This window comes from Dermacentor andersoni, chromosome 2 (genome assembly GCF_023375885.2).
Source record: "Dermacentor andersoni chromosome 2, qqDerAnde1_hic_scaffold, whole genome shotgun sequence".
NCBI classification, from domain to species: domain Eukaryota; kingdom Metazoa; phylum Arthropoda; class Arachnida; order Ixodida; family Ixodidae; genus Dermacentor; species Dermacentor andersoni.
The window spans coordinates 67109211-67136241 of NC_092815.1; the positions used below are offsets into that span (position 1 = coordinate 67109211).

The window sequence follows — 27031 nt, forward strand, 5'->3', positions numbered from 1 at the left end:
TCGATGTTAGTACGTTAATCTCTTCTAAGGGAAATAGTTCAGATGATGTCGATACTTCGAGTACCTGACGTGTTTCGAAAGAGCCACGATCCGAGAGCTGCATCCGTTGTCTGTCACATTTTGCTTCCGCACGTCGTAAACCATGCCGTTCTCCGGTAAAGAAAGAAATCCGTGGCCCAGACGCCAAGAAAGACACCGCGGTACAGCACCTCTTTTTATATTCCTCTTAAGAAACCGGGGGACACCATTCTTTACGACTTCATTTGCGAGGAGGTTGCTCGCAAAAGCTTGTCGCCACGCCAAGCAGCTGCAATCACGCGCACGTGCGCAGGTGGGCGCTGCCGGAGAACGTGGCCAAGATTTTCGACAAGGCCGAGCTGACGCGCGAGGCGACCACATCTGCCGCGTCGCTGCTCAACTTCACGCCCGAGAAGGTGCGCCGTTCGCGGCTCTCCCTGCCGCCGACATCGCCGGCCCCGGCCGGGGGAGCATCGGGCAGGCACGCCGACGGCCGCCCGCAGGCCTCGCGGTCCGGAGGCGCGAGCTCGGCCGGCGCCAACGGCAGCGCGGAGCGGCGTCGGGGCCGCGCGTCGCTGTCGCCCGAGCGGTGCGGCGACTTCGACGTGTACAACATCGAGACGAGCATGCCCACCATCGACTGGGAGGCCATGGAGCGGCACCTGAGCCGCGCCGCCAAGGAGGACGACTGGCTCGCTAGGGTGAGCACGTGGCATTTAACTACAATCCCCACTCTTCTCGAGCTCAGAAAAAAAAAAAAAGAAATCTTACTTTACCGATGATTGATATAACGATATTGTTACGTTGTCGCGACAGTGAAGAACCGGTCAGTGCCATTAAATTGAATTATATACCGAGGTTTTACGTGCCGAAACCGGCGATCATGAGGCACGCCGTAGTGGAGGATTCCCGGTTAATTTTGACTACCCGTGGTACTTTCACGTGCACCTAAATCCAAGTACGCGAGCGTCCTTGCATTTCGGCTCCATGGAAATGCAGACGCTGCGGCTGGTATTTATCGCGCGGCCTCAAGCTCTGCAGCTTAATGCCACAGTCACTGAGCTATACCGCGGCGCGTTCAGCGCATGCAGGAACTGTAGGTCACAAATCTAATTCTCTACTGGGCGAACTTGTGCGCCCTCTCCCGACCCCCTCCCCTCCAGAAGAAGAAGGAAAAGGAAAGAAAAAGATAAGTGACGCTCAGCGCACCCCAATTGCAGCGAGCACAATCGTCGGCCTCTAAGGGCACAGAAACAGGTGTCACATTGCATCAGGCGACGGTTTTCTTGCTTTCCATTGTAAGACGTGTCCATGTCGGCCATGTCGCCCACTTCTAGTAGATACACTGCTATAGATAGGGATAAGCGCGAATGTATAAGACTAAGAACAGAAACGAAGCAGATCCTCTCGGCCACTGACCAATGCATCAGCAAGCGATCACTGTCACTGTCCGCGAGAGAGTCGGATTATTTGCGCATGGCATAAAGGCTGAATCGCGTTTTCCATATGTAATTTAGATTTTCCTGTGTTTTCCTGTTGTATCGGTTTTAGACTGTTTTCATGCCGTCATGTACGTAAGTGCATCCTCGTGGTTGATATCACAGTGTGCACGTGGTTGTTTGGGGATATAAGTATGACAGATCCCGGAAGTAAAATTTTCGTTGTTGATAGTTAGCGCTTGTCTTCGTCTTCGTTTCTTCTTGTGTCCTTGTTTTGTTGCGCTATACAGATACCTTTCAATGATGACAGGCCCGATCTCGTGGGTAAAGTCGACCCGCTATTTTCACATGTATCACAGTGCATACCGGAATAGTGGCTCGCGCTCGTTTTTTCTTTAAGGAATGTTCAACAACAGCGCTTGCATCGCGTGCCCCCCATGTGATTAGACAAGGCTCGGTCGCTACACAATCTGCGACTTCATTCGAGAAAATAAATTTGCCAGACGTCACACCACCATTTAACGGTGAAACATACATCGCCGATCACTTCAATGATCACTCCTGTAAGCTAGACAAACCTCTTGCATTGTTGTTTTCTCTCAAACGATATACCCAAGCTACGAAGCCCTATGCTGAGCTCAGTCGTTTCTGAAGATTTCTCACCCCGTGAGATAGTTTCTATACAGTCCAGAGCTACGACCGGAAGAAAGAACCCTGGTGCGGATGATATATCTTTATCTTTAACAGTACATTGAAGAACTCGGCGAGCACTTTGCAAAAATATTGAGTGCATCCTCTCACGTGAAAGTGTATATTGATATTTTAAAAATAGGACGTGTGATTCGAATTTATGACGGTGACAAGAGCAAGGACCTTCAGAACTGCATCCCAATATTTAGATTAAGTGCATTTTTTACTATATTCGAATAACTTTCAACCAAGAGCTCTTTTTTCATTGTAGATAAATATAAAATTATTTCAGGTATACCGCATGGATTCTGTAATGATAGGTCCATGTCAACAGCTGTAACATGCTTAAACGAACCTGTAAATAAGGTTTTAAACGACAAAGTGCTGTATAGTTGATGTACTTACGGATATAAAGCAAGCTTATGAGACTGTAAATTATAAAATCCGGTTGCAGAAGCTTGAATAATATGGATTCAGAAGCCTAGTTGCTCATGTTACTGAAAGTTACCTATATGGTTGATAGCATGCAGATGGTTAAAGTGTGAGACGCCACATCAAGTCAAGCCTTCGGCCAGTAACTTGGGGAGTGCCGCAAGGTTACAATTTAGGACCTCTGTTTTTTTTCTTTGTTTTTTATTCATCAACTACCTCCTACCTGTACTCCACAATTGTGATATCATAATGTATGCAGATAATACCATTAATACCATACAGTGCATTATTTCTTGGTCATGACCCATCTCAGTTGCAAAATTTGGCTGAATCTGATATTAACAAATTGTCGCAATTGTTTTAGGAAAATTAAACTGGCATCAAATGTTTCAAAAACAAAGTACATGGTATTTTCCAGCCGGCAGCCGGCCCAAAGGAGCTCGATTTCGCTATATCTGGCCAACAATCCAATCTACGACGTTGTCAAGCATAAATATTCAGGCATTGCACTAGACTCTACTGTAAATTGCAGTGGCCATATTTACCACGTTGGCAAGAAATTAAATAGCGCATGCTATGCGCTGTTGAACGCCAGAAGCCATTTCTCTCATGCGCACACTTACAATCATACGCTATTCCATATTTCACGGTCACATAATCTATTGCATCGAAACACGGGTGCTTACATACCAAAAATTTCTTGAGTCCTGTCATAAGAGCTCTTCGCCGTCACCACAAATTCTAACCCGCATGAAACAGCAGACACCCCTTTTAGAATGTTAAACATCATGCAGTTTTTCCAAGCACGAGACTAAGATTACTCCCATGGTGGAAAAAAAGAGTGCTTCTATATAACCTTCCTTTCCGTTTATCCTATCTTATTCGGCCTACTCGACAGACATGCCGTCTAACATGCGCTTAAATTTGCCGTACATTCACAATATATTTGGCAAAAGAAGCATTCAGGAACCAAGAATTGGAACAGCTTACCAGTAGACGTAAAAACAGATTAAACGTTTACCCACGCCGTTAAAAAGTTATTTAGTACTGGTACACACATCTCTCCAGTAGCTTGTTATTGTTTATTGTGCGGGTATGCATTGACTTATTATTATTATTATTATTATTATTAATTTAATCTCGTCATCATTTATGTGCACTTTAGTATGTGTGACAGATGGTCACACTGCCTTGTTATGTGCGTGTAGTTGTAGCGATGTGTGTTTTGTAGCTCGCAGGTATACATGAATTGGCCTGTGATTGTCGGCTAAGGGCCCAGATGGCAACCGCTCTATTTTGCGTGTAGGAAATAAACTTAAGACATCTTGATCGATACAGTGGCGAGTCTTACGCCGAGTGATAAATCGATAACACTGACACTTGGGTGACAGACGGTCGTCGTCAGTAAGCACAACATGCATGACAGTATCAGTACACCAGCACCCTTACCTGCAGTAACAGTTCAATGCAGTATATACTATTTGTACCGGACCAGGCGGAAAGTGCGCATCCGGTGCACTGTATAGTCTCACAAGAATTACGATACGGCAGTTCACAGGCTTAAGATATACATATACGATGATGTGGACAAACGTAGTGCAACATCAGGTGCAGATAATGTTTCTCAGATATGCACGCGCGTACAATGGTTATGCGACAAATAGGTAGGTATAGGTAGGTATAGTCGGACTAAAAAAGTTACGGGGCGCATGTTCCACGACAAAGGTGAGCTGCTAGACGTTAAGCCTTGGCTATTCTAATTAAAAGCGAAGCTTTCTTTGCCTACCCTCTCGGGCTTGGCGTGGCAGTATCAGCACTTGATCCTGCTGTTTGCTGTTGGTATCTTTCATATCAGGTCATTGTCGTTATCGCTAATAGGATACCTGGCTAGGCGGACATTAGCAGCAGAAAGAAATGTAACGATAATTTCGCTCATTAACTAAACTATTCAGATAGCTGTTCAATTGCTAAATTTAGGACAGTTGATCTAATCGCGAAATCGAAGCCAAAGAGTGGTGAAGCCATGTCTGCTTAGTAGAAATCTTCCAACTATAGCACCACTTTCGCGATATGTGACCTTAACATTTTCTACAAAATTCATGAGCGTTCCGATTCGCAGTTTCCTAAAAGCGTGCGCCTCTAACAGTTGGGGACAATGTTAACTGAAACGCCAAAGCATTCGTTAGCACATTTTGCGGATGGCTATTTCAAAAGTGGTGCTAGTTATAGGATTTCTGCTAAGTCGACATGACTTCACTTCAATTTTCCAATTACATGTGCCCTAAAATTAGCAATTAAAGGTTACGTAGCATATATTTGTAATTAGTGGCATTACCGTTGAAAGAGGTTTTGATGCTAATGTCCGCCACTCCAGGTAGCCTATCTGTAAGGACGGCAGGATCCTAAATATGCTAGTTTTGTTTATTCCGCATAAAAATAAACACCTGGTACATGTATGCTGACCGACAATGTAGCTACAAAGCGCGCCTCTGTTCCATGTAATAAAAAAAAAATTCTACATCAAATCTCAACATATAGTGTCTCTTTACAGGCATCTCTGAAGAACATCGACCATTTAATGTAAAGCGCCTCGTAGTCAACGAATTCCTTGGTTTACTATGCTTCCTTTACTAAAACAGACATCGACTCACTAGCCGTGCCGTACGTGCCATCGGGTGCGTGCCCATTCTCAGAATATTCTACAGAACGGGTATGTGACTCGCCCACTGCGTTAGCCCGGCTGATATGGTGTTCCGCTGCTGAACTCGAGGTTGCGGGTTCGATCATAGCCGCGGTGGCCGCATTTAGATCATGGCGATGCGAAAACACGTATATACTTAGATTTAGGTGCAGGTAGTCAAAATTATTCCGGAAATACCCCACTATTGGGCATGCCTCATAATCAGATTGTGGTTTTGCACGCACGTACGTAATGCCCCAGAATTATCATTCTTTTATTTCTAGGGTATGTGCTGCTGTTTGTTACCCAAGAAGTACAGAATCATTAAATATATAATTGGACGTGCAGGCGACCGATTGATGCAGGCCGTTCACCGGTTAGTATGAGCAGCGGCGATTAACAACGGCGGCTGGCCAGCCGCGCAGCATACCGTTGTTTGGGCCCGGTAGCCTGGAGCGTTCTTTTTCTAACTCATGTCTGGCCGATCGTTCTTTTCATTGGCGCCCATCGCGATCGTCCGCTACGAGCGCCGCTACAGATAAGTGTCGTATTTATCTGCGCATATACACTTGTCATCGTCATCACTCCCTCTATGAGCATCATAAATCACCTTCGTCCTTGTGACATCGCTGCCTACAGCGAACAACGGCTTGCACTGTGGGTTCGCCTGATTTGGTGTGCGCGTTTTGGCATAGATTGTGAGCGGTTTATTGCATAAGCATAAGGATTGCATGATATTTAAACTCTCCCATTTGTGGTGGATAAACATGAGCATTGCATGAGATTACACGTAGCGTATGACGAAAGTTGAGCGCACAGTTGAACGCATCGAACTGCCCTATAGCATTTAAATCAATTAAGCCTCGCTTCACTTAGATCCTAACGTGTGCGTTGAATCTACATAATTTTTAATGGCTCAATGTATAAATCATTCGCAAGGCCCACTACAGATTGATAATTTGGATGATCCGCTATGTGCGAAGGCTTCGCGGGCATTCAGCTGCTTCTCATGTTCCGTGCCCCATAAACTTTTATGACCGACTACAGACAGAGTTCGCAACGCAAAAGCGAAACAGCGATGGCAAATAGTATATCGAGCAATGTCCGTGCGGGTCATTCTACACAACTACCTACTTTTCCCAGTCTCCTTACTTGCTTTGGTTACAGGCATGGACGTAGCGGCAGTAAAGCGCTCACAATATATATATATATATATATATATATATAGATGTTGAGAACGTTATACTCCGAGCGTATTTCTTTTAACCTCTTATTACCGTTGTTTTGTTTGTTTAATAACCGTACACAAGTGGGACCCGTAAATAGGTCTTACGTTCAATATTGTTTTGCAATTATTAATAGTCTGATAAGATTTAAGATAAAGGGCAAGTCATCTGAATGAATTCTTTCATTAATTGTTTGCGCACTGCAATTCCACTGCACTGCAAAAATATAAGGTCGAGTTTGAGCAACCTTGGTGTTTGAATAGTATATAGCACTCTTTCATGCACGGAACTGATAGACATATGGGCTAAATATACATAAACATATAAGGAACATTACGACGACCGCCTCGCCCGCGGTGAAAATTTGCCTGGAGTGGCCATATAATCGGTATTGACAGTGTCGCTCGAAGACGTAGCATTGAAAGCGACGTTAATGGTTTACACACACACACACACACACACACACACACACACACACACACACACACACACACACACACACACACACACACACACACACACGCACACACACACACGCACGCACGCACGCACGCACACACACACACGCACACGCACACACGCACACACGCACACACGCACGCACGCACGCACACACACACACACACACGCACGCACACACGCACGCACGCACGCACACACACACACGTGCGTGAGTGGGCATGAGTGAGTGATCGTGAGTGATCAAGATTACGCGGTTGAAGAATGTCGGCCCAACCGATTGTTAAAAATGGTTTCTACGATATGCTCGAAATGGTGCAGATTTTATTACGAACGCGTTTCATGCGATAAATGCTGAAAGTCCTCAAAAGTCTTCCGCCATTCAAGGCCGGCCTTGAATGTGTGCAGTCACGATCAGCTCACGTGCGTGGAACTCACGATCAGCTCATGTGGTAAATTGTGGAACTCGTTAATCACCTGAGAGCAAATCACCATGATATCTCTTTTCATTGGATACCAGGCCATTGCGGTATAACTGGAAATTATGACGCAGATAAGGCAGCTCGGACGTCAAACAAAGACCGCTGCGTCCCCATTCCTCTCTCAAGTACCGACGCTGCGATACAACTTCGCATTCTAGCACGCACACTCTCCTTAGCCGAGTGGAATACCGCACATACAAGGCGCACCATACCAACTCAGACCTCCGGCCGGACTGCACCGACGCGAAGCGCCTCTTCTGTGTCGGTTATGGCTGGGAGTTGCCTTCACGAAAGCTTCATCATCATCATCATCATCATCATCATCATCAGCCTGGTTATGCCCACTGCAGGGCAAAGGCCTCTCCCATACTTCTCCAACTACCCCGGTCATGTACTAATCGTGGCCATGTTGTCCCTGCAAACTTCTTAATCTCATCCGCCCACCTAACTTTCTGCCGCCCCCTGCTACGCTTTCCTTCCCTTGGAATCCATTCCGTAACTCTTAATGACCATCGGTTATCTTCCCTTCTCATTACGTGTCCTGCCCATGCCCATTTCTTTTTCTTGATTTCAACTAAGATATCATTAACTCGCGTTTGTTCCCTCACCGAATCTGCTCTGTTCTTATCCCTTAACGTTATACCAATCATTCTTCTTTCCATAGCTCGTTGCGTCTTCCTCAATTTGAGTAGAACCCTTTTCGTAAGCCTCCAGGTTTCTGCCCCGTACGTGAGTACTGGTAAGACACAGCTGTTATAAACTTTTCTCTTGAGGGATAATGGCAACCTGTTGTTCATGATCTGAGTATGCCTGCCAAACGCACCCCAGCCCATTCTTATTCTTCTGATTATTTCAGTCTCATGATCCGGATCCGCAGTCACTACCTGTCCTAAGTAGATGTATTCCCTTACCACTTCCAGTGCCTCACTACCTATTGTAAACTGCTGTTCCCTTCCGAGACTGTTAAACATTACTTTAGTTTTCTGCAGATTAATTTTTAGACCCACCCTTCGGGCTTTGCCTCTCCAGGTCAGTGAGCATGCATTGCAGTTGGTCGCCTGAGTTACTAAGCAAGGCAATATCATCAGCGAATCGCAAGTTACTAAGGTATTCTCCATTAACTCATATCCCCAATTCTTCCCAATCCAGGTCTCTGAATACCTCCTGTAAACAGGCTGTGAATAGCATCGGAGAGATCGTATCTCCCTGCTTGACGCCTTTCTTTATTGGGATTTTGTTGCTTTCTTTATGGAGGACTACGGTGGCTGTGGAGCCGATATAGATATCTTTCAGTATTTTTACATACGGCTCGTCTATACCCTGATTACGCAATGCCTCCATGACTGCTGAGGTTTCGACTGAATCAAACGCTTTCTCGTAATCAATCAAAGCTATATATAAAGGTTGGTTATATTCCGCACATTTTTCTATCACCTGATTGATAGTGTGAATATGGTCTATTGTTCAGTAGCCTTTACGGAATCCTGCCTGGTCCTTTGGTTGACGGAAGTCTAAGGTGTTCCTGATTCTATTTGCAATTACCTTAGTAAATACTTTGTAGGCAACGGACAGTAAACTGATCGGTCTATAATTTTTTAAGTCTTTGGCGTCCCCTTTCTTATGGATTAGGATTATGTTAGCGTTTTTCCAAGATTCCGGTACGCTCGAAGTCATGAGGCATTGCGTATACAGGGTGGCCAGTTTCTCTAGAACAATCTGCCCACCATCCTTCAACAAATCTGCTGTTACCTGATCCTCCCCAGCTGCCTTCCCCCTTTGCATAGCTCCCAAGGCTTTCTTTACTTCTTCCGGTGTTACCTGTGGGATTTCGAATTCCTCTAGACTATTCTCTCTTCCATTATCGTCGTGGGTGCCACTGGTACTGTATAAATCTCTATAGAACTCCTCAGCCACTTCAACTATCTCATCCATATTAGTAATGATATTGCCGGCTTTGTCTCTTAACGCATACATCTGATTCTTGCCAATTCCTAGTTTCTTCTTCACTGTTTTTAGGCTTCCTCCGTTCCTGAGAGCATGTTCAATTCTATCCATATTATAGTTCCTTATGTCTGCTGTCTTACGCTTGTTGATTAACTTAGAAACTTCTGCCAGTTCTATTCTAGCTGTAGGGTTAGAGGCTTTCATACATTGGCGTTTCTTGATCAGATCTTTCGTCTCCTGCGATAGCTTACTGGTATCCTGTCTAACGGAGTTACCACCGACTTCTATTGCACACTCCTTAATGATGCCCACAAGACTGCCGTTCATAGCTTCAACACTCAGGTCCTCTTCCTGAGTTAAAGCCGAATACCTGTTCTGTAGCTTGATCTAGAATTCCTCTATTTTCCCTCTTACCGCTAACTCATTGATCGACTTCTTATGTACCAGTTGCTTCCGTTCCCTCCTCAGGTCTAGGCTAATTCGAGTTCTTACCATCCTATGGTCACTGCAGCGCACCTTGCTGAGCACGTCCACATCTTGTATGATGCCAGGGTTAGCGCAGAGTATGAGGTCTATTTCATTTCTAGTCTCGCCGTTCGGGCTCCTCCACGTCCACTTTCGGCTATCTCGCTTGCGGAAGAAGGTATTCATTATCCGCATATTATTCTGTTCCGCAAACTCTACTAATAACTCTCCCCTGCTATTCCTAGTGCCTATGCCATATTCCCCCACTGCCTTGTCTCCAGCCTGCTTCTTTCCTACCTTGGCATTGAAGTCGCCCATCAGTATACTGTATTTTGTTTTGACTTTACCCAACGCCGATACCACGTCTTCATAGAATGTTTCGACTTCCTGGTCATCAAGACTGGATGTACCTGTACAACCTTCATTTTGTACCTCTTATTAAGTTTCACAACAAGACCTGCCACTCTCTCGTTAATGCTATAGAATTCCTGTATGTTGCCAGCTATGTTCTTATTAATGAGGAATCCGACTCCTAGTTCTCGTCTCTCCGCTAAGCCCCGGTAGCACAGGACGTGCCCGTTTTTTAGCACTATATATGCTTCTTGTGGCCTTCTAGCTTCACTGAGCCCTATTATATCCCATTTACTGCCTTCTGATTCCTCCAATAGCACTGCTAGACTCGCCTCACTAGATAGCGTTCTAGCGTTAAACGTTGCCAGGTTCATATTCAAATGGCGGCCTGTCCGGAGCCAGGGATTCTTCGCACCCTCTGCAGCGTCGCAGGTCTGACCGCCGCCGTGGTCAGTTGCTTCGCAGCTGCTGGGGACTGAGGGCCGGGTTTTCATTGCTGTGTTCATATAGGAGGTTGCGGCCAAGTACTGCACCAGGGTGGCCAATCCTGCTTTGGTGAGGGAGTGCGTTACCGGTTCTGGTCACCGGGATCAGGCCGCACTCCAGGCCTGTTTATGCAATTTTATCAACACTCGGATTTTTTTTTAATCCGGTGGAAAATTGCGCGGCACCGGGATTCGAACCACGAACCTTTTGCACGCGAGGCGGGTGTTCTACCTCTACGCCACCGCTGCACGTTCACGAAAGCTTGTTCAGCACTAATTAGAATGGCTGATAGTCCTGCATATGATGTTTGCGGATGCGAGGAGAACATTGACTATTTATTGTGCCACTGTCCTCAATTTCAAGCAAAAAGACAACCTTCGTCCAATACATTGTGGAAACTAGATGATCGTCCTCTGAGTGAAGAGACAGTACTAGAGCACCGGTCCCCACCGATCGTCGGCTCAGAAGGCAGTGAAGGCACTTTTGTGCTTTCTGAGAACGTCTGGTTTGTGCGAGTGGCTTTGACTCAAGTACTGTCCATGCACGTCTCTATACCCTCTCTCTATCCCTTGCCTCTCTTCCACTTCTCCCTACCCCTATCGTAGGGTAGCCAAACGGACTCTTGACTGGTTAACATCCCTGCCTTCCTTACATCCCTCTCTCTCTCCAGCAATAAGGAAGTGGAAGAAGTAAGTCGTCACACAAATCAAGCTGGCCCGCGCTAGAAAGGAAACGGATGACAAGGGCGTTCTGCCCTCTATGGATAGACCTCACGAGGTTCGCGAGATGGGAAAGGTCTGCACGCCAAGGAAAGATGTGCTGTCGGGCGGAGGACGGGCTTCCGTTTGCAGGGGTTGTTTGTTTAACCAGAAGAAACATGAGAAAGGGGTGCGTGACGCACAAACGAAGCACACATGTCTGAGGGCGATAAACTCCAGCGAAGCAGGGAGCAGATATGTGTACTCTGCCTTGCAGAAAGCGGAGGCCGAGGAAAAAGGCGGCCAGCCTGACTGAGATTGAGAGTATTTACGTTGGGCACTCACTGGGTGCGTGCGCAGTACCCAGGCGCAGTACACAATACCCCGATAACATGCTGCGTGATCGCAGTGGGACAGTGTTATTTTTTTTAATAAACGTAATTGGTGATACAGTTACAATACGACAAAGAACACGTGCAAAGAAAAAAACAGAAAGGGCGCGCTCTGAGCTACCTGCAGACGTTTAACGTTTACGTGGTCATGTATAGGTATATAGTACAGTTCGTTGATTCGCTGAACGCTTGCCCAAGGAATTAGTAATTAAAACGAAAATATCTTCATTCTTCTGTCCGCCCCCTTCTCTCAACCTTGTATCACAATTGATCTTTGTATTGTAGCATGATTATGTTTGTTTTATTTGCCACCGTTATGAGTGGAACTTCTCACCTCTTTCCTACCTAGCTTAATTAGGACTCCCCCCACTTTCTGAGTGGCGCCGAGCGGAATTCTTAAAAGTTTTTGTCCAACTTCGTTAACTCAAACAATTATGAGGAGGAGGGAGGAGGAAATAAAAAGAGAAGACAGTGATGTTAACCAGAAATGCGTCTGGTTGGCTACCCTACTCTGGGGGACGGGAGAGAGGGAATAGAGAGACGGGATAGAGAGGGAGGGGAGGAGGAAAGCGGCGGTGAGCTCGCGCACGTACATGGAGGTCCTGAGTGAGTCAAAGGCGTTTACATAGGCCAGTCGCCCTCAAGATCGCCCTCAAGACAAAAGTGCCTTCACAACTTTGTGGGCCGACGAGCGATGGGCACGGTCTTCAAGCAGCACCTGCCCATACAACGGCCTATCGTCCAGTCGTCGTAATGCGATAGATAATGTTTGTCTTTCCGACTGAAATCGATGACATTCACACAATAAATGTTCGATGTTCTCTTCGATGCTGCAAACGTCGCATGCAGAACAGTCGGTCAGTCTAATCAAAGTAGTGCACGCTTCCGTGAAAGCCACTCCCAGCCACAGCCCGTACAGAAGCGATGCCTCACGTCGGTGAAGCCCGGGTGAAGGTCGGCGTTGGAGCGGAAAGTTCAGTTTGTGCAACCTGGTGCGCCTTATATTTGGGGTATTCCACTCTGCCAAACCATTATGCATCCCCAAATAATTACCTATCCCCTGCAAGGATGCTACCAACACGAACCATCCACAAGCCTAACCTTTACTTTCACTCTCGCAATGACATATTCAAGTACAGTTTTTTTATCCGAACCATGGATTCAACCCTGGAACTGTTTGCCTGATGAAACGCGGTCGCTCACTTTAGAAGGTTTTTCAAAGTGCATTGAATAATGTGTACTGGTTATTATCGGTGCCAGCATGGTGAAGTGTGGAAGAGGAAGACGTTGATGAACTCGTAGTGTGTGGGCGATCGGTGTTCAGCAGCTGAGAACTGGCCCGTTTTCGCGGTCGTGTCAGGTGCCCTGCAGACTCTACTTAGAAGTACACGCCGCGGCAAATGTTTCCCTATTTTACGGTGCTTCTTTTGATGGCCATTTTGCTGGGCTGTCAGTTGCGCTTCCTCCCCCACTCTCCTGTATGCGTCAATTAAGAGAAAGGAAATGCCGCATCCTTTCCCTGCGCATACGGTCGTCAAATTAGGCGTGCGCACTGGTGCACGCTCGACTAACCGACATACCCGTCTTCGGTTGCATTCGTCGCAACCTAGGACGCGTGCTGCCTGTCTGTCACACGTCCCGGAATAGGAGGTGCGCCGTTTCTTCCGTTTCAGCGGTGCACTGCGAGGCGGACGTCATCCTGTCGCTGTCGCGTCGCTGACAGAGCGCGGACGTCCGCGAGGACAGCGCATATACGCGTCGGCTCCCACCGAGACCGCGCCCTCGTTTGGACCCATTTGCTCGCCTGTTGATGGCTCGAAGTCGAGTCACCACCGCTGCTGTCGACGCGCTCTCATCGCTGTTTGCGCTGTGGGGGCCGTCGATGCTCCGCCGAGTATTCCTGAAATAAAGGAGTCCGGAATGACGTCGCGGTGTTGTCCGTCACCGCACCCATCCGCTGCGGAGTTACGGAGAAAAGGACGCAGCACAAATCGGAGAAGCGATAAGAACGGCTGCGGAGAAAAGCGAGCGTCGCGACAACAAAATCTGTTAGAAAAAGAATGACAAAGTTAGGAGAATGGGGCGTTGGTCCGTGCGCGCTTGTAAGTTGGCGAGGGAGAGCGTGGTTGTTTCGGTTTTGTCGTTGCTACTGCTGTCATAGTTTAAGCTTGGTTAAAACTTGCCTTCCCGTGATAATGATGAGACGGCGTCGTGGAATCTGAAGCGTATGAAGGCAGCGGAACATCTATGGGACAGCGTGCCGAATAAAAAAATTTGTAATACTTGCAATTCCCTTACAAAAATCATTGCAGACTTGCTGCAGAAATTCTGCATACCCCGAGTCACCCGGGATGCAGAATATCTGAAGACAGGTGACAGACTTTCTGTCACCCCCTGTCACCTCCCAGCGCCCAATTGGTACACCCTTTCTGCAGAAATTCTGCATACCCCGAGTCACCCGGGATGCAGAATATCTGAAGACAGGTGACAGACTTTCTGTCACCCCCCTGTCACCTCCCAGCGCCCAATCGGTACACCCTTTCTGCAGAAAGTCTGCTCAATCTGTGTAGCTGCAGGATACAGCATTTCTGCAGAAAGTCTGTCGAGATTGTGGTCACAGGATTACAGCATTTAGGCAGACATTAGAGAGAATTTCTGTAGCCCCACTATGGGGAACTGGCATGCATGCATGCAATAAAATAACAGACGCAATAGTATTCTTTGCACATTTTATTTGTCTCCGATTTCTTCCGGGCTGCTTGGTTGGGACCAAGAATATCGCTTCCAAGGAATAAAGTAGTGAGTACCGACATCTCATGTGTGTGGCAGTGACCGTCTTGCACACACCTTGTCGCAGCATGCAAATCAGATGCTTTGACGCGCTGTTCAGCCTGCAGAAGTGCCGCAGGCTCCCAAGTGGTGTAGATTCCTCTGGCTCACAAAATCGTGACATCCCTAAAGAAGAAGAAATGTTCAGTTTACTGTAAGCCCTGCTGAGACTGTAAACTTGTGACATTGTGAAACGCCTCGTACAAACAGCTACATGAAGCTGCATGGTTGCACAAATACCCGATTATTACATTACAGGCAGTTAATATGTAAATGGAACTGGGGCAAACATGAATCTACTATAAAAAACTTCACACAAACCCACCTGTACCAATTCAAATGCGAATTGCACAAGCAGAAAACTCGTTAACACATGATAAGCGTTCGAAAACCTAATTTATTTATGCGGTGCAACAAAGCCCTGCCCCAAAGGACGATGCATTGAAAAAGAACAGACTCCCTCTTTTTCAGGTGAGAAAACAATTTTTTCCATTAAAGATAGATACTGTTGTTGAAATCTCGGAACCATTTACAAATACACGAAAACACATGACACCCAACGCAAGAAATACAGGCTGTCTGCAAGACACTATATAAATAAAAGAACTTGCATACAAGCTAAAATCTGGCCATGCGTCGTACACAGCAATCGGGTGCCATCTCGCGCAGCCGTTAGCTGTGAAGACGACAAATCGACGTACCTCTAGAAATGGCTATGCGATTTCTCGCTGAAAAATTACGTACAGAAATAGTAACTTTCCCTGCTTGAATTTTTGCGCCTATTCAAATCAAACAGTCCCCGGCGCAAGGAAACTTCACAGCAGAAAGCAAATAATCGATAGATTTTGGCAACATCACGTTTTAGGGCAATTTTCATCAAACTGTTCGCTAAATGCGCCCTGCGACAAGAACGAACATTCGAAAAGCACGATCATTTTTGTCACGTTACTAATCATCTTGTTATCCGTACAGAAATGCACACTTCACGCACCACAAGAATGCGCGTACGCGCCGGACTTACCTTTCTAGGCGTGCTCGGTAAACGAGTCTCCGTGACAGCTGCTGCCGCATCGCACAGGTACCGCAGGAAGGACAGTCTGTGCACGGTGCCTCCGGCGTCAACAGCGTAGAATTGCAGATGAACTACAGCACGTGATAGCACAACGTCCAAAAAATTCTTCCGCGCACTGTGATGGAATGCGAGCGCAGCGAGAGTACCATCGGCTTTTCATGAGCCGGTAACAAAGAAAGCGCGACCGGGTCATAACTACGATAATTGGCATCGGCACACCACACGAAAAACACTGAGAGCTACGTTATGCAGTCACAGGGGTTTTGGATCATTAAAATACACACAAAAATCGCCACAATTCCTCTCGGCACGGCATGTACACTACCTCATCGGTCGCCGTCAATGCGGCGTGCACATGGCGTGCACGCGTGCACGCCGTGACATGTCGGTGACCAGGTGAAGACGGGAAAATAATCTCACCCGCAATTTTACCGGTGCTCGCGGCCAGCGCCTCCTGGGGGCCGGCGCCGAAAGCAACCACGCAGTCGGTGGTCGGATGGATGGTGTCGGCGTCGCGCGGTAGATAGGTCCTTAAATTCAGGCTGCGGTTCGAGCCATAGTATAACTGCTGCATTTAATGTACGTTATGTAACAATTACCTTATTTCAATTAGTATTAAATAATTGATTTATATAACTGCCATTATCAGACTGTTCTTGTAGCAATCAGTGACAAAGTTTTCAAAATGTTAAAATGGCAAAACAGAGCGCAATGATAAAATGTGTCATGGTTCAGGATGCGCACACGTGTGTGTGTGCGTTTGTGTGTGTGCTTGTGTGCGTGTGTGATTCGTGGGTGGCTGAAAGGTGAAGCCGATTTAACTGTTATAAAATGTGTCATGTAGAATATATATATATATATATATATATATATATATATATATATATATATATATATATATATATATGGCATGCATATTACATAAAAGTCTACCTACTTGCCGTCCACACAGTGTCTGCAGACAATATGCAGACAATCTGTAGACTAGCTCTACATGGAGGTGACTGGTGGGTGACTCATGGGTGACTGAAAGGTCAGACCTATTGAACCGTAATTATAAAATGTGTCATGGTTCAGAATATGTATATATATGCGTTTATATATAGATATACATCTACACACACACACACACACTCGCTGGGCACGCATATTACAGACAAGTCTACTTGCAGTCCGCACGGTGTCTGCAGACATTCTGCAGACTGGGTCTACGTGGAGGTGACTGGTGGGTGACTCATGGGTGACTGAAAGGTCAGACCTATTGAACCGTAATTATAAATTGTGTCATGGTTCAGAATATGTATATATATGCGTTTATATATAGATATACATCTACACACACACACACACTCGCTGGGCACGCATATTACAGACAAGTCTACTTGCAGTCCGCACGGTGTCTGCAGACATTCTGCAGACTAGGTCTACGTGGAGGTGACTGGTGGGTGACTCATGGGTGACTGAAAAGTCAAAACTATTCAACCGTAATTATAAAATATGTCATGGTTCAGAATATGTATGTATATATAGATACATATACATATTTACACACACACTCACTGGGCACGCATATTACAGACAAGTCTACTTGCAGTCCGCACGGTGTCTGCAGACATTCTGCGGACTTAGTCTACAGAAAGGTCGAGTCTACAGATAGGTGACAGGGGTGACTGATAGGTGACTCATGAGTGACTGAAAGGTCAAACCGATTTTTGTAAGGGTTGTTTGTCATTCCAATGCAGTAAACCGTGATAAGAAGCGTCAACATCCGCATTTTACTTCCGGGTGCAGGAGGACGAGTTAGAAGTCCTGTTCGGAAAAAGATTTTATAAAATAGTGAGAAGTCAGAGGAAACGTTTACTTGAAGTTGTGTTTCTTATTTTTGCTCATAAATGCGTGCGATAGCAAAAATGATACGATTGCGAATTGTATTGAGTATGAATCTTAAATCAAGAGAGTGAGAGAGGCTATTTCAAAGCAGGGACGTCTGCCAATCCTTCGTACACTGTACTCTGCAAAGGAGATTTCTGCACATCAAACGACTCATGGCTGTAACATAGCGTACACTGTAGAGAACATAACTGTAGAAAAATAAATAATGTTTAATAAAGTTGTGGCGGGGAGGGGGGGAGGGCAAGGAAACTGTTTCTTTTGCTGCAGACACCGTAACTGTCTGGCTTGAGGCTATATACGCCTCAAATATCTATCAGGCTTATGGCGTTCCGTCTTCGAAGCATTGACCGAGGCCAGTAAGTCTCAGCGATCTGACGAGCCAGACTGACGAATCAGCATGATATGGCCGATGGCCTTAATGGCACAGGCAAAGGAAAAAAAATCGTGATGAGAGAACTTCGGCAGGTGCGCACAAAACTAGTCACGCGACACACGGTCAGACACACAGTTAGGTGCCGTATTTTCATCATTCATGGCCTCGGACGCATAAAACATACGGGAGGGGTCGCCAAACACACGCTCGCCGGACAGTTTTCCATGTCCGTCCTTCTATTCGCCGCGCCCTAACGCCATCCGAAAGCTCCTTCCCGTCATGTTGGCGTCCACGCGGTGTCCGAAGACAAACATCGGCGACGGCTGCAAAGAGCCTTGGCGGGAAATCTGCGACGACGAGGCTTTCTTTTGTTGTCGTTACTGCGGCATCTATTCTCCCCTGGCTTTCCCCTGCGGGTCCGTGATATTTTTATGCCCTTCTATCGGTCATTAGGAGCCTCTCCGAGCGTCGTCCGCAAACAGTTGTACAGACACGCTGCCGCAGCCGTCTATCTTATCGGTCGTGCGAGCCTCTCGGGACACTATCGCCGCACGCGCCGTGGTTTTCGGCAGTGTGCCGTGCATGGGAGCACAAAAACGCTTCCCGTGTCCGAACGGGCCTTGAGGCCGGACCCGCTTATGGACTCAGCGAGGCGTCGTTGCTTTGTCCCCGTCTGCTCTGTCCGGCCGTCCCATGGGCCGATATGATGCGGCAGCATTCAACCCTTAGACAGACGTTGTGCGACCGTGAGTCCCTTTATATCGCAACGACTGCGTACCTCCGAGGATTCTGCTCGCTTGGTGATTGTAGGTTTATTTGGTGTTCATACGCTTCATACGGCATTAGACGAAAGGAAGCGCCCGTTCCCATTGCTCCGTGGAGGTCATGAATGAGTGGGAGCGACAATGAGGCAGCCACAACAGCCCGCCTATACTATAATAATCGTAACTCATTGTCACACAGTGGTGGTATACATAAGTCTCTTGGGACGTCGGTAGTAAAGCAAAGCTTTAGTTTCCTCTTCCTTATTCTATTGCTGTTAATTACTTCAAGCCTCCATCTTCGTGCGAGCCTCTCTCTTATTCTTGATTTCTCATTGAAAAGGTAGCATTGCAGCCGCATTTGGTATTCATCTGTAAAGAACATGTGCTGTAGAAATGGTATACCACTGAGAATATGGTAGCGCTGGCACCTAGAGACATTTGCCCTCTGGGCTGTTGTGAACCCGGGTTGCCCTCCTGCTCAAAAAGCTTTGCAGAAGCAGCAGCGAGCGCATTTTGTAGTCACGCGCAACAATCCAGAGAGGTGCTCTCCCCCTCCAACGGAAAGGTCTATTTGAGGGGCAGATCTTTTCTTTGGGCAGCGAATTTAAGCAGTCCTCCATCGCCTTTAGTCTCGTTTCTGGCTTTCAGTGATGAGACAGACAGAACGCTCTTCAAGTGAATACAGATAATTGTTCAGGCGTGTATAACTGTAAGTACCTACATGCTACTCCTAATAGGTAAGGGGATCGGGGACAGAAAGGCCATAGAAAGAAGGGAGCGAGAAAATAGAAATAAAAAGAAAACGCAAGGCAATATATGATCATGGCGTGTACAGGCGAGATAATCGTGATGATATTGGATGTAAACAGGCGGGAGGTTGTCAATTAAGCCAGTGTCTTGAAGGAATGAAATAAGAAAATTTAAAGCTTTAAGGAGAAGGCTCCTTCAGTATTCACCTTCAGTTATGCTCCTTCAGTATATTATTCTTCCTAGATCAAGGTCTCATATACATAAGCACTCACCGCTTCTCTTATCACCATCACCCATACCAGTGCTTTCACTCCCTTGCCTCTGCCCCAGTGCAGAGTAGCAGACTAGAGCGCACTAGCTAAGGTCGACCTCTCTGTCTTTCTTGCCAATAAATTCTATTCTATATTATTCCTAGATCTAATGAGTTCTGGGAAGCACATCCCATTCTAATGAGATAGCATGCCCTTTCGTTTCTGTAACCTGAACATTCAAACAAAATGTGTTCCACGGTTCCTAATGCAATGATTAGGCAGCGTGACTATACCCGTAGTGCTGTCTATGGTCAGCTTTCAAACAGCTATAAATACAGACGCTTTTTCAGTACAGACGCTCTTGGATTTGTGCCACACACAATTAACAGTCCAAAATGTTTCTTCTGAATAGCCAAGAGCTTCGAAATGGAAATTCCTTTTGATAATGAAATTACCTACAACATGATTGTGTTCTGGTGAAGAGAAAGTTTTAACTGCCCAGCTCCAATTTGCTCATTCATATACAGGGGAAAACAGCAATTCTCTATGTAGACAACCGCTAGACCCACTGCTAAATTAAATTCTTAACACGTCAAAGAAAAATGTAAAGTTCGAGCAGCACAGATTTCTGATTTGGGCCCTCGCGTGTTTGATAAGATTGAAGAAAAAAATTCCCAAAATCCCGACATAAACCAAGCAAAAAAGAAATGACGCGGTATGTTTACATTTTCGTAACTCTGTAACAAAACAAATATTGCAACTCCTGCTAACTGCACACTAGACAAAATCGAAATGTTTAACTGCAGTCTCAAATACGGGTTGCAATGGCTACGTTAATTCTGTGAAACTTAGAAGAATTCTGTAATCTACATATACGAGAAATCTCGGAAGGAGACGAGCAATCACTCCAACATAAAAGGCTTGTCGCTACTCTATTGTCTCTAAATGGGGCATTAAAAGAAATGTGTAACACTGCTAACAGGTTCGGTTGAGCACAGTTTGCTACAGCATACCAGCAGCATTGGGAGCGCCATCTCAAGCGGCATGCCCGAAAAACTCGATGACAAGTAAAAGCATATTAGGGAGTGACATGTATAATGGGATACTAAGACAACAAATTTTTCTACTCCACCATAGTTTATTTTTGCACATTACAATTATAAATTACTCTAAACTTTTCAATTTGGAGTTGTGTCAGAAAATTATAATATTTTTTATTATTTCTTCGTACTTCATACTAATATTTAATTTTCTGGTAATCCAAGCGTTCTCCCCAACTTCGTTCGATATGGACATTTTAAAAAATGCGGGGAGGATGGAGTATTTAAATGTCAGAAAATAAAGTTGTTCCGCTGAAATACAAGTGCATCATAGCTTGAGCTATAGAACATGGACTTGAATCGTGAACTAGTGCCTCCTGTTTCTCGCGCCGAAGCCGCCTTTTAACTATTTTGTGAGACTCTGGTCTCAGGGAAATACTTTGATCCTGTACGTTGCGTGTTTTGGGTTTGTTATGTGTCTGTAATGTGGCCTGTGTGTGTCATTTTATTCATTATCGCATTTCATTTATAATCGCAGGAGCATGCTAGGCGTTCCGTCAGGCAAAGATTTCCAGCTTTCATTAAATAGTCTCTCTCTCTCTCTTTCTCTCTCTGCGGTATTCAACTGTTGCCGTGGACATCCTATTTCAGAAGGCAATTTACTCGAAATCGCCGGAAAAGGGAAACGTACTACTTCTGCTCCTCCTATGCATTTACTCAACAAATTTTTTTGCAGACACATTATTCAGGCGTCAGATACCACACGTTTCCTCTGATCATTTACGTGTTTAAAAGGAAGTTTCGCAACGCACCTGGTTATAAACCGAGGCCCTTTCGCAAACGGTGCTGCGCGTATCGTTGAACTAACCACATATAGTGCATACATATATCTCGCGGTAACTCGTCATCACGCACTTGAACAGAGCGCGCACGTGTACACGATAGTTTCGTGGAACCACCTTACTGCAGTTACTGTCATGGTATACCAACTGCATCCATTTGTCTTCGGGTGCCTTTCCCATGCTTGCGGGCGCGGTTAATGTTTCGGGATAGTAAACATCTGGGAGCCGTTGCGTTCGCTCGGCCCCTCACAAGCTCGCACACGGTTTTCTTTACTCGAGTGCCTTGGATATAACTGCGTTGAAAGAATTGCTGCACTTAATATAACGTGAGAGAGCTTACAGCAGGCTGGTTCTTCGTTTACATGTGCACGTTTTGTTTAAGTGCACGATGATGAGTTACGGTCAGACATATACACTCTATGTTGTTAGTTCAACAGCACGCCATGTCTTGGTAGTGCGAGCGCTCCCCGATATATTAAGCTTTCTTTTTTTTCACTCATAAGGGACGCCCTCATAAAAAATGGAAGTGGAGGAGTATCTCGGTTGCACGTGCAAACATAACTGTGTCGACGTCAGTACTCTTAATTGGTGGGGAGATCACATATATGACCGACTATACAAGTTATTAAATATACAAGCGCGCATTTTTATGTGTACATAGATTTTCGCTATACATTATTCTATGCTATCCGTGATAACATCAAAAGTACATAGAGGATTGGCGTAACACTATAGCTTATATGGTAAAGCTTGAAATGAAATTTTAATAGTCGGTGTATTCTGCCATTACTAGTCCAGAACACTAACCAGACGCCAAGAAGCAATCATAAGGAAAGCACAAACCGGTACACTTCTAACAGAAAACTACAAACACTATTTTCATGCATTACAAGGTGCAACCCAAGTGCTCCAAATGTGGAGCACAGCCCAACAACAAACACGCCCTTCGGCAATGCCCAGCCGCACAACACATAAACAGACAATATATAAACAAGATACCCTCAGCCCTCCAACCAAATTCCTGGGAAGAGTGGATCGCTGTCCGATGGGTTTTCGAGCCACAATTATTGGTGGATTTCATTTTGGAAAACGTTTATTCTCTCCCACTCTCTCTCTCTACCAATACTAATATATATGGGGCTGAAACTTGGTGTAGGAATAAGAACGAGACTTGAGAAGAAGCGCAAGGCCACGCAGCGACCGATAAAACGGAAAATGATAGGGTACCGTTAATATAACACTTTAGGAAAGAAAGAAGACATGGGCTGTTGACAGCCGGTTGAGATTAAGAGGAAGTAGTAAGGCGGGACTGGCGCGACTGGCGCTGAGCCGTGCTCCCTTAAGGGCTGCAAGAGACAGTACCAACCTTTCCCTTCTTCATAAAGAACCACTTCTCTCTCTCTTTTTCTCTCTCTCTCTCATCCGTGATGGAGGAGAAAACCCGTTATCTATTAGATCTGCACAATGGCTACTAAGGGAAGTGAAACGCCGTCAATGGCGGCAAAGGGTTAGGTGATGCGATGAGACTAGGAAATTCGCAGGCATAGATTGTAGTAGGGTTACTCAACACAAGGGTGACTGGAGATCACTGGGATCGGCCGTCATCCTTCAGTGAACATGATAATGATGATTACAAAAGCTGTATGTATGCTACTACTCGAAGTTACGAAAAGTGCGCTTCAAAAAAAAACAATAATAACGTTCTTATTTGAGGTCATCACAATGTTGCAAGTTGTACGGATAAATCCGAACAGCGTATTGTTCATGAGTGAAGTTTATACTGTTGCATGCGATCAGTCGTCCTTTTTTCTCAATATAGATACCCCTTTCGATTCTAGAGATCATCGCTACCGACTTAAATTGGAACGTGCGAAGAATCTCTGAGCAGATACGCATGGCTTTTGCGGCTAATCTTCCCACTCTCGCGTCCTCTCCAGTCTAATACTGCACGCTGGAAGTCACAAAAGCGCCGGCACTGCTCCCTAATCACCGTCGCGAGCATCCGCGATGGATATACTAACCAAAGCCAGCCGAGCCTAAACCAGGGGACATCTGGAGACGTGTTTGTTGCTGTCGGCGTGGCACAGGGGCCACCTCATGCAGCAGTGGCCTTGACAGTTCGTTTTTTGCAGACACGACGAGGATGTGTCGTCTTTCCACACGTGCCCGTACCACGTGCTTCGTCGTGACGCTTCGACCTGCCACCTCCTCCACTTTACTGCTGGGGGAAAAAAGAAAAAGAAGAATAAAGGAAACAGTGGGCGATGGCTCGAATTTCTAGGCTTGAAGCACCGAGCGCGAGGGTCGGAGAGCTTCTATGTAGCGGTCCTTCCGAGCGCGACGTCGTTCCATTCCGAGCGCGTTCTTTCATCAGGCGGGCGCGTCGTCGTCCAATTGAAGAGTCCGCGGTTTTGTGTTTGGCATTCTTGGAGAGAAGCCAAGGCTGTGTTGCCTGCTGCTGCTGCTGCTGCTGCTGCTGCAGCGCGCGGGCTTAGGAGAGGAGAGAGATATGTGCTTGGGGGGATGCGGGGGTGAGACCCCCGAGCCGAGCGCTGAGCGAGAGGAGTGGAGCATTTGCAATCGCTGGTAACTTTCAGCGCGCACAGCCAGCAGCCTTCCCTCTCCGAACTCGGGCAGCGCCTTCCTCCACGTGATTCACGTCCGCGCAGGGTTTCCTTCCAGGGCTGCACGACGGCGAGCTCGCCGTGCTTCAACGTCTGCCGCTGATCAGTCAAGCCCGTCGTCGAAAAACTTGGCTGCGGGTGCGCGCGATTCCCGCAGCCTGCGCTGCTCCGTTCACTTGTCTGCAGCGCGAGTGGTGGTTTGTGTGTGCCAAGTCGTTTCGTTCCGCCGGTCGGGCCTTGTTCCAGGCTCGGTTGTGGAAGCTGTAGTGGCAGTGTTTGCACGGAGGAGGGCGGATGTGACGCCGCGCGTGTGGAGGCGTGGTGAAGGCCGGCGTATGTGCTTCGGGCGGAAGGCTACACCGGGGCGCCCAATTTCCGGCAGACTTGCCGTTTCTTGCGCGCGGGGCTTCGATCCAGATTCTTCAGAGTGACATTATCTTCGGTGCTTGCGGAGGCGTAGGCACACTGCGACGTCTAGCTCACCCAGGGAGCTACCCTTGTACATAGAAGCCGGACTCTTGCACAGAGTGAGCGACCAGAGGCTGTAAGGAAATGAAGACTCGTAAAATTATCGCGGCAACGAAGAATGGTGACTTCTAAGCGGACGCTTGTTGTCCATCGCCCGCGAGTTCATGTGCTGTTTGTGCCAAGAGACACCTTCACGCTATAAGTACAATGTTCCTCTTCTCGGTCCGAGTGAGATGCTCGCCGCCTGTACAAGAGGATAATAACATGCATGCTGAAATCATGCGATTGTTCCGGACTGCGTTGTGTTTTGCAGTACTTCGTTAATCACGGCATGTTTGACAAGATAACCCTCGTCCGCCAGTCAAAAGTAATTGGAAGTGTCAACAGAGAAAGTGCCTGACATTGTAACTCCTCGGCAGTGTGCCCGTCTCGGCGGCCGTGCCTTCCTGAGAGGCTGACTCGCCAGGATGTCGATACCTGCGTAAACTGTCGCCACAGCGGGGCGAGCCGTCTGTTGACGAGGACGTGCATCTATCACCCGTGTGACACATGCCCGTTTCTCGCTCGACGACGCTGTCGCAGCGCGCCGGCGTCTGCCGACAGCGATAAGGGAAAGCGTTCCGTCTACTCGAGTTCTGTGTCCGCGTTGGCAAAGCGGCCCCACCATACATATTCGCTCGCCATGGGATTCGGGCCGCGGACGGAGGCAGCGACGATGACTTCCCAGGACCCCGTGCCCTTGATCTCAGTGGAAAGCTGCCAGCAGGAGTCGCGAGGGAAGGATTCGCCTTCTAGACCCAAGAGAGCCCCGGAGGAACTGCGCGGGCTTCTGAGTGATGTCGCGTATGTGTCCTCCATGTACCAGATCTGCTTCGCTGACGTTGAGTGTCACTCATCTGACGAAGAAGGTGGGGAAGAACTCGAGGAGGTGAGTGGACTGTGCGTGATCTGCGCAGCTAAAGCGGTTTCGTTGAATGGTTCTCATCACTTTGTTTTTCTTGTTTTAGAAAATAAGTACATCCAGCGCAGATGTCCCATCAGGCCACATTGAGTGAAAACAAACAAGAGATACTGCATAATGCATGCAGTTTGGAACACAATTCGTACAAACTTTCTGCCCCCATCCCCTCCCCCTCCCTCTCCCAGCTTTATAATTTGCCTTCCGAAACTATCCCTCTCGACAATGAATCAGCACGGCGGAGGACAACTATATGAAGAGAAGTAATGAAAATAGATATCTAGAATGGAGCTAGTGTCATATCGCTGATATCACGGAAACGTTGTTTTCCGAAGTAAAATATGGCAACTATAATAAGTACTAGATCGAATATCAGATTTAGGCAGAATGTAGTGGGCAATGGCGAATGTCACCTTTAAATAATACGACATTTGCATAATAACGGTGTCGCAGTGGAACTGTTACTCTTTCATTTATAGGCTATATACTAAAGAAAATATATTCATTCTGCGGCATTTGCCTGATATGGCATAGCTGAAAAGAACAAAAAGAAATGTTGCACCTTGTTAAGCTTTGTTTCCGTTGCAGTGCTGTTATAAAATTGCCTTTGTGGTCGGCACTTTAATTCCTACGACAAAACAAACACGTATTATGATTGTTATGTTGTCGCATGCCCCGACGTGACAGTCGCGCACAAACCTAGCACCACTCGTCCCTTCTGCCTTCCATTTCCTTCCAATTAATTTTAGTTTGCGTCTGTTAAGACCACGTTCTTGTCTTCATGCTTCAATCCTTCTTAGATGCCCGTCGAAGACCGCTCCTAAAGCCATGAGATATGTATGGCTGATGCTTATATATATATATATATATATATATATATATATATATATATATATATATATATATATATATAAGTATGTATATAAGTTATAAGGCTGATGCTTGGTGGGACAAATGACATCGCTGTCGTGGTACCGTACTAGTATATTTAAATACGAAACATTGCATTGTTGGTACTTAAAGAAAGATTATGCTTTGTGTCGCCCTTGTAGTGTATCGATAGTAATATAATATAATAGTGGGTGACAGAATCTGCGGATATAACGCGTCATTCAAATTTCGCGGCACTCGCGCCCCTTTTCATCTTTGCAGGTTATCCATAGATGGCGGGAGATGTGTCATGGCTTCCAAGGCTTCCGCTCATGCGCGGAACCGTTTTTGCAGGTTTCTTTTGTTCGCGGATAACTCAAATAACTTTCCCTACACCCTGCTTGCAGCGTGTTCGTAGCAGATACCGCAGCCGCACGTGAACTACGTAACCTATCGTTTTATGCGAGCCCACTGTTTGTGAAGTAATCTCGATTTTACCGACTGTATCGTATGTCAGTACGATGCGTCGTCGGGC

At 46.5% G+C, this 27031-nt stretch overlaps 1 protein-coding gene and 1 long non-coding RNA gene across 4 annotated transcripts in view; one reads left to right on the top strand and one right to left on the bottom strand.

Annotated features, from left to right (window-relative positions):
- The window catches only part of Schip1 (Schwannomin interacting protein 1), a 131764-nt gene that overhangs the window by 85705 nt on the left and 19028 nt on the right, over positions 1–27031 (top strand). For all 3 annotated transcript variants that reach the window (XM_050189126.3, XM_050189128.3, XM_050189127.3), the window contains one exon: positions 332–719. In XM_050189126.3, coding sequence (XP_050045083.1) covers positions 332–719 — 388 coding nt within the window. The remainder of the gene's footprint in view (positions 1–331; positions 720–27031) is intronic.
- Positions 14478–16070, bottom strand: LOC129387624 (uncharacterized). The gene is made up of 2 exons (XR_008614800.2): positions 15613–16070; positions 14478–14717 (listed from the first exon to the last, which is right to left on the bottom strand). It is a non-coding gene; the product is annotated as an uncharacterized lncRNA (long non-coding RNA).